Raw genomic sequence first — 14,411 nt, 5'->3', positions numbered from 1 at the left:
GTCCTCTTACTTAGAGACTTCCCCTGACTGCCCTATGTAAAGTCCTCAGTCCATCCCTGCCAGTCAGCATAGTATTGACAACGATACTCTCTTATTTCCATATTGTCTCCTACTAGAAAGGAAGCTACTCGAGGGCAGAGACTGTCATCAACATTGTTCACTGCTGCATCCTCAGCACCTCAAACTACCCGGCACAGGAAAAGAGTAAGTGAAATGAATACCCGTGGACTCTCCTTACGGCTCACTCTGGCTTAGAGAAATCGGCTTGCCAAGCAAAAGCATGATTAAAACTGTGGGTTTGGGCTGGGTGCGGTGGCTCACGCCTGTAATCCCAGCACTCTGGGAGGCCGAGGCGGGCGAATCACCTGAGGTCAGGAGTTCGAGACCAACCTGGCCAACATGGTGAAACCTGTCTCTACTAAAAATACAAAAATCAGCAGGGCGTGGTGGCGCGTGCCTGTAATCCCAGCTACTCAGGAGGCTTAGGCAGGAGAATAGCTTGAACCCGGGGGACGGAGGTTGCAGTGAGCCGAGGTCGCGCCATTCCGTCTCAAAACAAAAACAAACTGTGGGTTTGTTTTTGTTTTGAGACAGGGTCTTGCTCTCTCGCACAGGCTAGAGAGCAGTGGCATGATCTCCGCTCACTGCAACCTTGACCTCCCAGGCTCAAGCGATCCTCCCGCCTTGGCCTCCTAGTGCTGGACTACAGGCGTGAGCCAACGCGCCCGGTCTAAAAACGATTTTAATCTGTCCACTGAACTACTGCCCCCAACGAGCTTTGTTCGAAGACAGTCAAGGCCGGCCCGGAAGAACGCGCAGCCATCAGCCCCCAGCAGAGCTCTCGGCGCGCAACTGAGGCTGCGCAGGCTTAGGGCGGGGCGTGGTGACGCGGCTGCCGGAAGCGGGTCTAGAGCTGGCGAGACGGCTGGGGCGGGCGAGCGCAGTGCAGCGCTAGTGGCCGAGTGGGGGCGTCATGGAGGATGAGCGGAGCTTTTCGGATATCCGCGGCGGCCGCCTGGCGCTGCAGCGCCGCTACTACTCCCCGTCCTGCCGGGAATTCTGCCTCAGCTGCCCTCGGCTCTCGCTGCGTTCGCTCACCGCTGTCACCTGCACGGTGTGGCTGGCGGCCTACGGACTCTTCACCCTCTGCGAGGTAATGGCAAGTCGGCCCCTCCCCGCGCTCGAAGGAGGGGGTTCAGCTTTGGGAGGGTCTTTGGGGTCTTTGCGGTCTGTGGTCGAGCCCGGACCTCTGGTCGGCCCCTCCTACAGTGATAGGACAGGAGGGCGGGAACTCACGGGTTCTGGGGACGATATTCCGCTGCTGGACAGCTCTTTAAATGACGTTTAGTGAACTGCGTGCTCCTGGACAGTACATTCCCCTTCCGTGGCTGTACTCTGCTTGGTGGGTTCACCCAGCATACATCTAGTTCTTGCGCGACGGCCTAAAACTTTAACTTCCATGTGTTCTATGTAGTATAGGCGCGCAGTAATTTAATTCCAAGTGTTCAGGGAACTACTAAGTGGGTCTTCCTCGTCCATCCCTTCTCCTCCTCAAAGTAGTACTGCTAACAATACTTTATGTAGACTTCCACAAACTGTCTTTGCCTCCACAAGTGTGTGTGTTTATCTGTGTGTATAGATAGAGTGTTAAAGTTCTTCCTAATCTCTGTTTTTCAAGGCAGTTTTTTAACCCTCTCTCCTCCCAAACCCTTCCCCAATTTCAAGTACTTTCTAAAGGATTATGAAATTTTGGACGTGTGTGATAGCTGTGCTCAATTTCCAGATTCATTCCTGTTTTCTCTGAGCCTCAATTTTCTACATCTCTAAAATAGAATTCATGCCTGCCATACCAGCTTCATGATATTGTGAGGGTTAAATGCAGTAACTTTGTGACAGCTCTCAAATAAAAAGAATTATCCTAATTTTCAGGATAATTTCTAGTTTCATATGTAGTGCCTGAATTGAATGTATTATCCCAGAAGTGATCTAATCAGAGCTAAGTACAGCAGGACTATTTATTTCTGTAACTTGGATATTGTTTCCATTACTGCATCCATTAGCTTTTTTGCCGTCAAAGCGTGTTTCAGAGCATGGTAATTTAGCATAGAAATATGCAGAATTAAGACTGCCCTAATTGTAGGAAACTGTAACTGTATCAAACCGTATGTTTGTTCAGGCAAAGCACTGTACCTCACGCCTGTAATCCCAGCACTTTGGGAGGCTGAGGCGGGCGGATCACTTGAGGTCTGGAGTTGGAGACCAGCCTGGCCAACATGGTGAAACCACGTCTCTATGAAGAATTCAAACATTAGCTGGGTGTGGTGGCGCACACTTGTAGTCCCAGCTACTCGGAAGGCTGAGGCAGGAGAATCGCTTGAACCCGGGAGGTGGAGGTAGCAGTGAGCCGAGATCACGCCACTGCACTCCAGCCTGGGCAACAGAGGGAGACTCTGTCTCAAAAAAAAAAAAAAATTTTGTTCATAAGTCAGTTAAAATGATGATTAAGTTGACTTGGTAGCCCCCCTAAAATTTAATTTATTGTATAGTTGAATTTTAGTACTAGCCTGAGTTCTTATAGCCTACGTATGTGGTCATGTGAGGAGGAGGAAATAGATATTTATTAAATGCCCACTGACTGCCAGATGCTTTACTGAATTCCTTACTGTAGCCCTAGAACGAAGGAAACCAAGGCTCACAAAGAGCAATGATTTATCCAAAGTCTCAAAGCAGTAAATGGCAGATCTGGGCTTCAAACCAAGGGCTTTCTGACTCTGAGACCCTTTCTTTTCCTTTATACCATTGTATAGCTGATCTTAGGCAAAATTTAAAAACAAAAGCCTGCTTTTATGCCAGGTCCCTTCCGTACTTACCTCTCTCATGCTGGTGTACTCTGCTTACCCCCATCAAATACCCCAGGACTCAGTGACCGCATCTCCCTTTAAACTCTACTACAACACTTTCTAAGGGCTCTGTGTGCCAAAATTTCTTACCTTTCCTATTCAGAACTGTTTATGAGAGTAATGAATATCTGGAATGAGAAGAAATCTGATTGAAGGAATTCATTCAAACATACAGCTTAACCCCAACCCAAATTCATATTGAATTGTTTGAATTCTACACAGAAAAATGAAGTTGAAAAAAATGCAGATAGTAGGGCACGGATTGCTTTTATTGGAAAGCTGACATGGATCAAATCCTTAAGGATTTATTGTTCTTCATCCCTTCATTCCTTCTTGTTTTTGAGTTCACAGTTCTATTAAAGTTCCAGGTTGTTCCCTTGTTTATTCCAACCTGGAATGTTCTTCCCCCTTCCCTTTCAACTAATTATATTGGTCACTAACCACCACTTCCCCTGTACCAATTAAATCCTATGTCCTTGGATGTGATGGGATATTCTTGTGTGCTTTAATGTCTTTTTCTTTTTTTTTTTTTTAAACTTTTCTTTTGGCACTTATAGTCAGTATCAGAGTATCCTCCAGAATATTTTCTATGTATTAATCTTGCCTTTAATAAATCTATAAGGGTCAGGGCTGAATTGTATTCCTCTCCATTCTTCTTAATGCTTATTCAATGAAATTAACTCAAAATTAGATCTTTCTGGATCATCAGAGACCCAGTACTGAATCCTCCATTCATCAGTCAACAAATAATTATCTAGCACAGAGATAAGCAAACATTTTTTTTTTTTTGAGACAGGTTTCTTTCTTTTTTTTGAGACAGGTTCTCACTCTGTTGCCCAGGCTGGAGTGTAGTGGTGTGAATACCCCTCACTGCAGCCTCAGTCTCCTGGACTCAAGCGATCCTCTTATCTCAGCCTCCTCAGTAGCTGGGACTACAGGCATGTGCCACCACACCTGGCTAATTTTTGTATTTTTTGTAGAGACAGGGTCTTACTAGGTTGCCCAGGCTGGTCTTGAACTCCTGGCCTCAAGCGATCCCCCCCGCCCCATGTTGGCCTCCCAAAGTGTTGGGATTATAGGCATGAGCCACCATGCCTGGCCCAAACATTTTCATTAAAAGACTAGATAGTTAATATAGCAGGTTCTGTGGGGTCTGTCTCAATATTCTTTTCTTTCTTTCTACAACCCTGTAAAAACTTAAAAATCATTCTTTGCTTGAGATGGGCCAGATGAAACCAGACCACAGGCCCAAATAGTTTACAGATCCCTGATCTAACACTATGGGTTAACTATGAAAAAGTAGAAAGAGACCATCAAAGAAAACCAGAGCTAGTGAGTAGCTGAAGTGGTACAAAAACCAGATGTTATTCAGTAACTACTACAGTAGGGGAAAAAGAGACTTCAGTATAGAATTCCAAATTTCCTCAGTTCTGAATATAGCATGGACAAGTGGAGATTTATAGCCAAGGAGCAGGGTGGGAGTCAGTGGATGGGAAATTACCCAAAGGAAACATCAGGGACAAGGTGGGATTCTGGCTAAATTGACTTGACAGGATTCTTGCTGAAGGCACGCCAGGCTGATCAAATACCAAGGGTGGGAGTTCTTTCTAAACTGATTCAGCAAGATTCTTGCTACAACTGGGTGGGTAGTGCAGGCCCAACAAAGATGTCAAGGTCAGGGCCTAGACAGCTTAGAGGAACCTGACTAGAAGTAGATAAAGGAGGGTGTCTTGTCAGTGCAAAGAATAGTAAGACACTTCCTGTGCTCAAGGAATGCAGTCCAAAATTACAAAATTTCTTTGATTCTATGTCATCAATAATTTTTTTCCTGTGCCAGTCTTCTAAATCATAGCTTTGCCGGGCACGGTGGCTCACACCTATAATCCCAGCACTTTGGGAGGCTGAGGCGGGTGGATTGCTTGAGGTCAGGAGTTCAAGACCAGCCAGGCCAACATAGTGAAACCCCATCTCTACTAAAAAAAAAAAAAAAATTAGCTGAGCGTGGTGGCGGGTGCCTGTAATCCCAGCTACTAGGGAGGCTGAGGCAGGAGAATCACTTGAACCCGGGAGGTGGAGGTTGCAGTGAGCCGAGATCACACCATTGCACTCCAGCCAGGGAAACGAGTGAAATTCCGTCTTGAATGAATGAATGAATGCAATCTTCTGGGAAAAAAGATAAAACAATGCCACATGAAAGAAACACACACCAATAGGAAAACACATTTTAACTTCAGAAATGTTAAAGATTGTACATTTATCTTAGAATCAAGGGAATAAATAATAGACACCATTTTTTGAGCCCTCACAGAACAACTAAAATAGCCTTAAGAGATAAGGAACCTTTCTATTAACAAGAAGTCATAAGGTAGGAGGGCTGCAGAGTTCACATAGAGACTCATTTGATTCCGGCTCTTGTCGTCTTACTGCTGACACCCTTAGTGTGCCCTACTTGTCCTCCACCTGGTCCTCCAAGTGCAGAAACTGCACGTCCACCCTCAGCGTCCTCTCGTTGCCCTCTACTAGCTCTCCACTGGGTCTGGCAGAGGCCATAGTAGTTCCAGGTATCTAAACCTCATGATGAAGGGAATGTCTCTTCTGCAGATTTTTAAAGATAAACTTAAGTTTTCCAGAAGCCCCACCAGCAGATCTCCCCTCAAATTTCATTGTCCAGAGTTGTGTCACATGCCCATTTTTAAAGCAGTCATTGGCAGAAGGAGTGGGAACCAATCATGATTCACTCACAGTTCAATTGGCTGGTGGGTGGCTGTTTATTAGGCAAGCTGTAGTATCTGCTACACTGTGCTAAGCACTTTGTAATTGTTCAGTCTATGATTTTGCACTATATACAGATGGTTCCCAACTTATGATGGTTTGACTTAGGATTTTTTTTGACTTTATGATGATGCAGAAACAATACAAAGTCAGTAGGAACGGTACTTCAAGTACCCATACAAACATTGTTTTTCACTTTAAGTATAGCATTGAATAAATTATATGAGATTTTCCACACGTTACTATAAAATCAGGTTTTGTGTTACATGATTTGCCCAACTGTAGGCTAATGTAAGTGTTCTGAGCATGTTTAAGGTAGGCTAGGCTAAGCTCTGATGCTTGATAGGTATATTAAATGCATTTTTTAATTTTAATTTTTTATTTGAGTGCTAGAACTCAATATGAAATGCATTTTCATCTTACAATGGGTTTATCAGGACACAACTCCCTCCTGTATTCTGCTGAGGGAGTGTGAAAGGAAAAATTTGGGGTCCTTTGTTTTTCTGAGATGTCTCACTCTGTCATCAGGCTGGAGTGCAGTGGTGCGATCTCGGCTCACTGCAACCTCCGCCTCCCAGGTTCAAGCGATTCTCCTGCCTCAGCCTCCAGAGTAGCTGGGACTAGAGGCACGTGCCACCACGGCCAGCTACTTTTTGTATTTTTAGTAGAGACGGGGTTTCACCCTGTTGGCCAGGATGGTCTCGATCTCTTGACCTTGTGATCCACCTGCCTTGGCCTCCCAAAGTGCTAGGAGTACAGGCATGAGCCACCTCACTCGGCTGGGTCCTTTCTATTTTTAAAGAGACAGTGTCTTATTCTGGTACCCAAGCTAGAGTGCAGTTCTATGATCATACTCACTGCAGCCTCAAACTCCTGGGCTCAAACGATCCTCCTGCCTCAGCCTCCCTAGTAGCTGGAATTACAGGTGCAAACTACTGCGTTCAGCTGATTTAGGCCCTTAAGTTGGAATTTTGGAAGAAAAACTTCTGAGATTGCTGTGATGGTGGACATTTTGCTGATGGAGGTTTCCCCTAGACATATCCATTTGTTGTCTGGATCTGTTTCACTGTATACTTTCATAGCACCTCAGAACCCAAATAAAAGCAATTTCCTTTTCCTCCATGCGTGTTCCCCTCATCTGACAAGAGAAGAAAGGCTTTTTTCCTCATTGCCTGGAGTTGACTGGTACCACTTGGTAATCTTACTGCCTGTGTCTGGCTCTCTCTTCAGAACAGCATGATCCTCTCTGCTGCCATCTTCATCACCCTCTTAGGTCTGCTTGGTTATCTCCATTTTGTGAAGATTGATCAGGAGACTCTGTTGATCATTGATTCCCTTGGCATTCAGATGACTTCATCTTATGCTTCAGGCAAAGAAAGCACTACCTTCATAGAAATGGGCAAGGTCAAGGATATTGTCATCAATGAGGCTATTTACATGGTAAGTATTTAAAAGGTAAGTATTACAGGCCTCTCTGGAGGAGGTAGCCAGCCCATGGGATGTTCCCAGATTTAAACTAAAACCATAAAAGTGAGACTTATATTTAAAAGGTAAATCTCTTTATTTTTAAAGAGATGCAGCAGGTTTTCATGGATAGGGAATTAGCATTTCAACTTTATCTTCAAGACCAACTTCAAAATTATCACTGGCATTTTTTCCTTCTCTTTCTTTCTTTTTTTTTTTTTTTTTTTTTGAGACAGGGTCTCACTCTGTTGTCCAGGCTGGAGTGCAGTGGCTTGATCACAGCTCACTGCAGCCTCAACTTCCCAGGCTCAAGCCATCCTCTCACCTCAGCCTCCTGAGTAGCTGGGACTACAGGCATGCACCACCATCCTTAGCTCGTTTTTTCTGTTTTTTGCAGAGATGCTGTCTCACTGTGTTGCCTAGGCTGGTCTTGAATTCCTGGGCTCAAGCCATCCTCCTGCTGTGGCCTCCCCAAGTGTTCAGTTTACAGGTTTCAGCCACTACGCCTGGCCCTGTCTTTTTTCATTTAAAGAATGAGAATATACTTTTCTCCCACTTCAAAAGCTATCAAGTGTTCTACTATTTAACCATTTGTGAAAAAGTGTTGAGCCTTCCCTTAGAAAAATAGAATGTGGCCAGGCATGGTGGCTCACACCTGTAATCCCAGCACCTTGGGAGGCCAAGGTGGGCGGATCACCTGAGGTCGGGAGTTCCAGACCAGCCTGATCAACATGGTGAAACCCCGTCTCTACTAAAAATACAAAAAATTAGCCAGGCATGGTGGCAAGCGCCTGTAATCCCAGCTACTTAGGAGGCTGAGGCAGGAGAATCTCTTGAACCTGGGAGGTGGAGGTTGCAATGAGCCGAGATTGTGCCACTGCACTCCAGCTTGGGCAACAGAGAGAGACTCTGTCTCAAAAAAAAAAAAAAAAAAAAAAAAAAAAAAAAAAAAAGGAAAAAAAAGAATGCAAAATGAGTTTCACTTAGACTTTGCTATTTGATTTATTTTCTTACAGCAGAAGGTGATTTACTACCTCTGCATCTTATTGAAGGATCCAGTGGAACCACATGGGATATCCCAAGTAGTACCCGTCTTCCAGGTGAGCATAGAACACTTTTACCATTATCCAATTACTCCTCAACCTTTTCATTAGGAATGTAAATTCCTTTTTTTTTTCTTTTTTGAGATGGAGTCTCGCTCTGTTGCCCAGGCTGGAGTGCAGTGGCGCAATCTTGGCTCACTGCAAGCTCTGCCTCCCGGGTTCAAGCCATTCCTGCCTCAGCCTCCCGAGTACCTGGGACTACAGGCGCCCGCCACCACGCCCGGCTAACTTTTTGTATTTTTAGTAGAGACGGGGTTTCACTGTGTTGGCCAGGATGGTCTTGATCTCCTGACCTCATGATCCGCCCGCCTTGGCCTTGCAAAGTGCTGGGATTACAGGCGTGAGCCACCGCGCCCGGCCTGTAAATTCCTTTTGTCAGAGTATTGGAAGATACCTGACAGCTGTTTTGAATGATAATTAGGATTTCAGTTATTTAAGAAGTTCCTCTCTGAGGCAAATATAGTCCTTAAAAATATTCATGCACATTTTATTTCATTTTATTTTATTTTAGAGACAGAGTCTCACTTTGTCACCTAGGCTGGAGTGCAGTGGTGTGATCACCACTCATTGCAGCCTCCACCTCCCAGGCTCAAGAAATCCTCCTGCCTCAGCCTCCTGAGAACTTGGGACTACAGGTGTGCACCACCTCGCCTGGCTAATTTTTTTTTTTATTTTTAGTAGAGATGAGGTCTTGCCATGTTGCCTAGGCTGATCTTGAACTGCTGAGTTCAAGCAATTCTCCTGCCTCAGCCTACCAAAGTGTTGGGATTACAAGCATGAGCCAGCACACCTGGCCTTATGCACATTTTAAAGAACACAATCAAATATATAGCAACTTCTGCCTATAAATCACCATTCATCTACTTTGACTCTGTCAGCCTACTACTGTACACTTTTTTTAGATAGAGGTAATTGATCTCACATTGTACACTATTGTGTGTCTTGCTTTGTAAATAATTTAATATGTATGTATCCTACAAAGGCCATTATATTATTTTAAATAATTATATTGTATAATACGTCGAAATATCAGTTTATTTAGCCACTCTTGCCAGCTTTTAAAATCATGCCTGGGTTTTTTTGTTTTGCTCTTACAAAAAAAAAACAACAAAAAAAAAACACTTATCAGCTGGTACAGTGGCTCATGCCTGTAATCCCAACACTTTGGGAGGCTGAGGCAGGCAGATCACTTGAGCTCAGGAGTTCGAGACCAGCCTGGGCAACATGGTAAAACCCCCATCTCTACAAAAAATACCAAAATTAGCTGAGCGTGGTAGTGCACATCTGTGGTCCCAGCTACTTGGGAAGCTGAGGTGGGAGGATTGCTTGAGCCCAGGAGGTCAAGGCTGCAGTGAGCTGTGATCATGCCACTGTATTCAGCCTGGGTGACAGAGACCCCATCTCAAAAAACAAAAATTATACAAGTGTAATAAATTATACAAACATAATTACAAAATAACAAATTTAGAGGTAGGTATTTATGCATGTATTTATGTATACAGTTAACCCTGCCTCACCTTTTTCACAAAGGATTTAAGATAAGCTAAAAAATTATTTTGCATTATAATTCAAAATTATTTTATTAAAGCTTATGAATCGTTTTATGGATTTCTAGTGTTTAAGATCGGGCTCCAGAGATTGGACAACTTTACCATACTTTGGGGATTTTGTACTTCTTTTTCTACCATCCTGGCTAATAGTGGATTTAGCTTTTTTAGCTTAATATGTAGGTAAAGGCATTAAATTTGTATCTCTTTAAATGATAGGCTTTTCATATTTCCTTGTATCACCTATCAGTATTTCCTCTTATTTTAAACTACCTATCTTCTCTATTAGTCAAGTAGAATCTGAATATTATGTATTTGTATCTATTTTTATATATTTTTAACAATTCTTTATATATTTTAGGTAGTGCACTTTTATTAAATACACTTTCACATATATTTTTTCCATTCTGTGGTTTTTCTTTTAATTTTGGTTATTACATTTCATTATACAAAAAATCTTTCAATATTTACATATTAAACTGCCCTTCTTGTGTTTGAGGGCTGTTTTACAACTTGTGACATTTCTCAAGGGTCCATTTTGTTTTTCCTCTTGCTTACTCTTAGAGATGGAGTTCATGAAATTTAGACATATTAAAAAGCTATCATTTGATCTCCCACCTCGCACAGTTCACAAGCTGGGCTGTGAGCCTAGCTGGGACTCTTTCCAGCAAGGTGTGCTGAGGCCTAAACTTCTTAACTCCATGAGCTCGCTGCTGTGTCATTTATACCCCTTGATGTGGGTGAGAGATTGAAGTTGCATGTGGGCCCGGCACCATGGCTCAAGCCTGTAATCCCAGCACTTTGGGAAGCCAAGGTGGGCGGATCACTTAAGGCCAGGAGTTCAAGAGCAGCCTGGTCAACATGGTGAAACCCCGTCTCTACTAAAAATACAAAAATTAGTTGGGCATGGTGGTTCATGCCTGTAGTCCCAGCTACTTGGGAGGCTGAGGCACAAGAATCATTTGAACCCGGGATGCAGAGGTTTCAGTGAGCCGAGATTGTGCCACTGGGCGTGGTGGTGAGCACCTGTAATCCCAGCTACTTGGGAGGCTGAAGCAGGAGAATCGCTTGAACCTGGGAGGCGGAGGTTGCAGTGAGCCGAGATTGCGCCACTGCACTCCAGCCTGGGCAACAGAGCAAAACTGTCTCAAAAAAAAAAAAAAAAAAAAAAATTTTGCAAGTGGATGCAGCACCACTGCACTCCCTTATGTTCTCACCTTGACTCCGCATTTCTCCCCTTTGGAATTCAGAGTGCCAAGCCCCGGCTGGACTGCTTGATTGAAGTATACAGGAGCTGCCAGGAGATCCTGGCACACCAGAAAGCCACATCAACAAGCCCATGAGCCCCAGCGTTCAGAAGGCCAGCATTGTCTTCCATGGGAGATGACTCTTAAGCCATAGGGGCTGGTTTTCCGTACTCCAAACCATCAGGTGGACACAATCCTAGGAACCATGATGGATGTAGTGCATCTTAGAGCCATAGAACAGGTGACTGGAAATCTAACTCAGTATATTTCCGTGTATTATAGTGTTTTCCTTGTAAGGTTTTGCCTACTTTACCAAAGGAGGGAAGGCCTTAAGAATTTTGACACAGTATGTCAAAAGTAATGTCAGCAACGAACACTTTCGGAAATTGCTAAGCATGTTCAGGTTTACTTTGTTGATGTTTGTGAAGCAAAACAATGGGAAACTGACATCAGATGTCTTGAGAAAGCTATATTTTCCAATAGTACCCCTTGTGTAAAGTTACGACAAAAACAAGCCCTCCAGGTACTGGTTAGCAGGAAGAAATCTCCTACAAAAGACGAGTCTGTCAACCTAGTGCCTGTGTTCTGTACAGGGCTTATTTATTTACTGTTAATAAACAGATCTTCCAAAACAGTTACCTGGTTCACAGATAGCTGCTTTTTATTGACAAACAAGATCATGGTATTTCAGTCATGGTGTCAAGCACATTAATGCTTTTCTGTTATTCAGCATGTTTTTTTTTTTTTTTTAATCAGTTCAAAAGCTACTTTTGCCAAGAGGGATGGGACAAAAGGCCAGACAGAAATTGGACTTTGGTTTTCAGACATGGGACTCTCATGTTAACAAAGAATAAATAAGCAAATTATTGAATCTTTTGTTTCTAAGGCAGTTTCTTCTGTATAAAATTAATAAACTAAAGGAGGATTCCTGAAGGGTTGGGGAGGAGAGAGGTTGGGGGAAATAGATTGACCCCAAATTCAGTGTGAACACAGCTCCATTCTTGTTTACTCTTCCTGCGGACTCCTACTTTTCTTTTAAACTCTCTGGATAGATAATATTATCCTTATTGGCCTTAGAGATACCCAAGATATTATAAAACCAGAGCTGTTATGTCTGTCACCAGCCCTGCAGGAATTATTCAGGAACCTGTGGTACATGTGACTTGTTCGAGGTAGAAATGTCTCAGCTAGATCCCCAAGTCCTGGGGTGAAAGGTGTGAACAGAAATGGCTGTAAAACTACTTGCCTTGCAAAGTCAAGTACATTTAAAAGAGGCAGAAACTTGGATGTGCTTCTTTTTTCATCATGCTTGTCAGTTTACGGGGTGAGAGAGGAGAAGCTTACAGCAGCTGAGGTGTTCAGATAAACTAGTTCTGGCCTCGCAGCTTTTGCTGTGCACAATATACACACATTGTTGGGGTTAAAGGCTTGGTTTTGGGTGCTACTGCTAAATATACAGTTTTCAGCACTTTATTGACACATAGTAAGGCTGCCTTAGAGCTAGGAAATAAAACTCAGTTTCTTAGATGTTGGAAAATCAGAGTATGAACTCTTTCGTTTAGTTTTTGTTAGGGGAGGGTGTGTCTACACCATCTGGAGGAGACTGTCTAATCTCCTCTGCACTCAATCAGAAGGTCTGAATTGAGGGGGATTATGGTATTATCAGTAAGGCAAAAGATGAAAGAAACTTTCTTTTACCTGCTACTCTTAGGCTAGGGCAAATGTCACGTATGTACCATCACCCTCAAACTAATTCCCAGCAGAAGTTTGCTGGAAGTCTCAAGGAGCATATCCAGGCCCACATGCCTGAAATAGTCTTCTGTGTTTCGGACTCATTTCTGGTGGTCTTACAGCAGCAAAAAGCAGAGTGCATTTGCTTGGTCTTTTACAAGAACAAGGAAACAAATGATGGCCCACTACAGTGAACACAGCCTTCACCGAGCGCTGTCCAGTCATTAAAATGAGACAGGGAGGGGTCAGATTGGACCTACCTCCTGCCCTTGCTTGCACATTGTGTGGTACTGGGTTTGGCCTACAGTCCAGTGTGAGGAAAACAGCTTGAATCTTAGCAGGGATAGCATGTTATCCTGCAAAGACTGCCCCAGAAGGGGCTGTACCAATGCCTACATACCAATAATGGGGAAAAGTGAGTCTATTCTTTTTTCTCCAACTCTGTCAGCACCTTTCCCATTTGGGAAAAGCAGCCCAGTTTAGTGAGTTCTAGGCTTCTGACAGAGTGTAGGAGAATTGGAAATTTTAGTCCTATCCTATTTAGCAACGTTCACAAAACTTCCAGTATAAATAAGACCATATACAATATTAAAAAATTAGCTTCTGGGCTGGGCGGTGGCTCATGCCTGTAATCCCAGCACTTTGGGAGGCCAAGGTGGGCAGATCACCTGAGGTCAGGAGTTCGAGACCAGCCTGGCCAACATGGTGAAACCCTGTCTCTACTAAAAATACAAAAATTAGCCGAGTGTGGTGGCGTACACCTGTAATCCCAGCTACTCCGAAGGCTGAGGCAAGAGAATTGCTTGAACCCTTTGCACTCCAGCCTGGGTGACATAGTGAGACTGTGTCCCCCGCCCCCCTAGAAAGAAAATTAGCTTCCTTGAGAGTGCAGAAAGTGCAGAAAGACTTAACTTATAGCACTGATGCCCTCAGTAACAGTGGATCATCCCTGTCTATGTCTAGAATCAGGTAGCATCTGGAGTCATTATTCTTATGAAAAAAGGAATAAGTGGTTTTAACACTGGGTCTGGATTTTAAAAAGTTGAGCCCTGAAACATTATAAGGCACCTAGACAGTAAAGGCTTCACAGAGACTAAAATACACATTTCACAGAACAAGAGTAGCCAGGGGCTGTTAGACCCATCACAGTAGTATCATACCCTAGGATATATATCTCTAAATCCAGAGGCACTAGTGGTGGTGGGGAATCGGGTAGGAGAAATATTCACAGCAACGTTGGCCCCTTGGTAGCACAGGAAACAGAAGAAAAGAACTGTTGTCCATCCAGTTCCCACAGCTGGCAGGCTCCGGGTGGGTTGGTGGGTGGGTTCACAGTTGTAGTGCAATGGTTCATATAGCTGGCCATGATGAAGGTAGCTTCTGCAATCTAAGAGGAGGTCAGAGATGTGAAGGAACTGAACTAGCCTTGGCTTGAATCCTGGCTTTCTTACTTATTAGCTCTTATGCTGAGTTCCTGGGCCTCAGTTTATTTAATCTCTTAAAATACCCACCTGGGAGAAAATATCCAAAGGGTATCATAACTGTGCGGTTCAGAGGCCCAGTGGTGTGGGCTCCTGTTGGTCTGGAGATCCTCTGAGATGCACAGTGCCCTTCTGAGAAAAGGAGGCCCAGTGTTCTGCTCTGGTT

The 14,411-nt window shown here is 43.9% G+C and overlaps 2 protein-coding genes across 7 annotated transcripts in view; one reads left to right on the top strand and one right to left on the bottom strand.

Annotated features, from left to right (window-relative positions):
* The first annotated feature begins 886 nt into the window (after positions 1-886).
* On the top strand, positions 887-11,904 carry PIGH (phosphatidylinositol glycan anchor biosynthesis class H). Of its 2 annotated transcripts, none has more exons than XM_003263593.4 (4): positions 887-1,153; positions 6,903-7,112; positions 8,153-8,236; positions 11,037-11,904. In XM_003263593.4, the coding sequence occupies exons 1-4, from the start codon at positions 974-976 to the stop codon at positions 11,127-11,129; spliced, it is 567 nt and encodes a 188-aa protein (XP_003263641.1). In that variant the 5' UTR covers positions 887-973; the 3' UTR covers positions 11,130-11,904. The 2 variants fall into 2 exon arrangements, with proteins under 2 accessions (XP_003263641.1, XP_012359813.1); XM_012504359.2 differs by having other exon boundaries at positions 923-1,153; positions 6,908-7,112; positions 11,037-11,454.
* PLEKHH1 (pleckstrin homology, MyTH4 and FERM domain containing H1) overlaps positions 11,669-14,411 on the bottom strand; it is a 56,183-nt gene continuing 53,440 nt past the window's right edge. For 3 of the 5 annotated variants that reach the window (XM_030812438.1, XM_030812441.1, XM_030812440.1), the window contains one exon: positions 11,672-14,151. In XM_030812438.1, coding sequence (XP_030668298.1) covers positions 13,990-14,151 — 162 coding nt within the window. In that variant the 3' untranslated portion in view covers positions 11,672-13,989. Of the gene's footprint in view, positions 14,152-14,411 lie in introns of all 5 variants that reach the window. The other 2 variants (XM_030812439.1, XR_004029981.1) reach the window with 2 other exon arrangements.

The sequence above is a fragment of the Nomascus leucogenys genome, chromosome 1a (assembly GCF_006542625.1).
Source record: "Nomascus leucogenys isolate Asia chromosome 1a, Asia_NLE_v1, whole genome shotgun sequence".
Classification (NCBI taxonomy): Eukaryota; Metazoa; Chordata; class Mammalia; order Primates; family Hylobatidae; genus Nomascus; species Nomascus leucogenys.
Note: the sequence above shows the minus strand (reverse complement) of the source record. Positions and strands in the feature narration are given on the sequence as shown.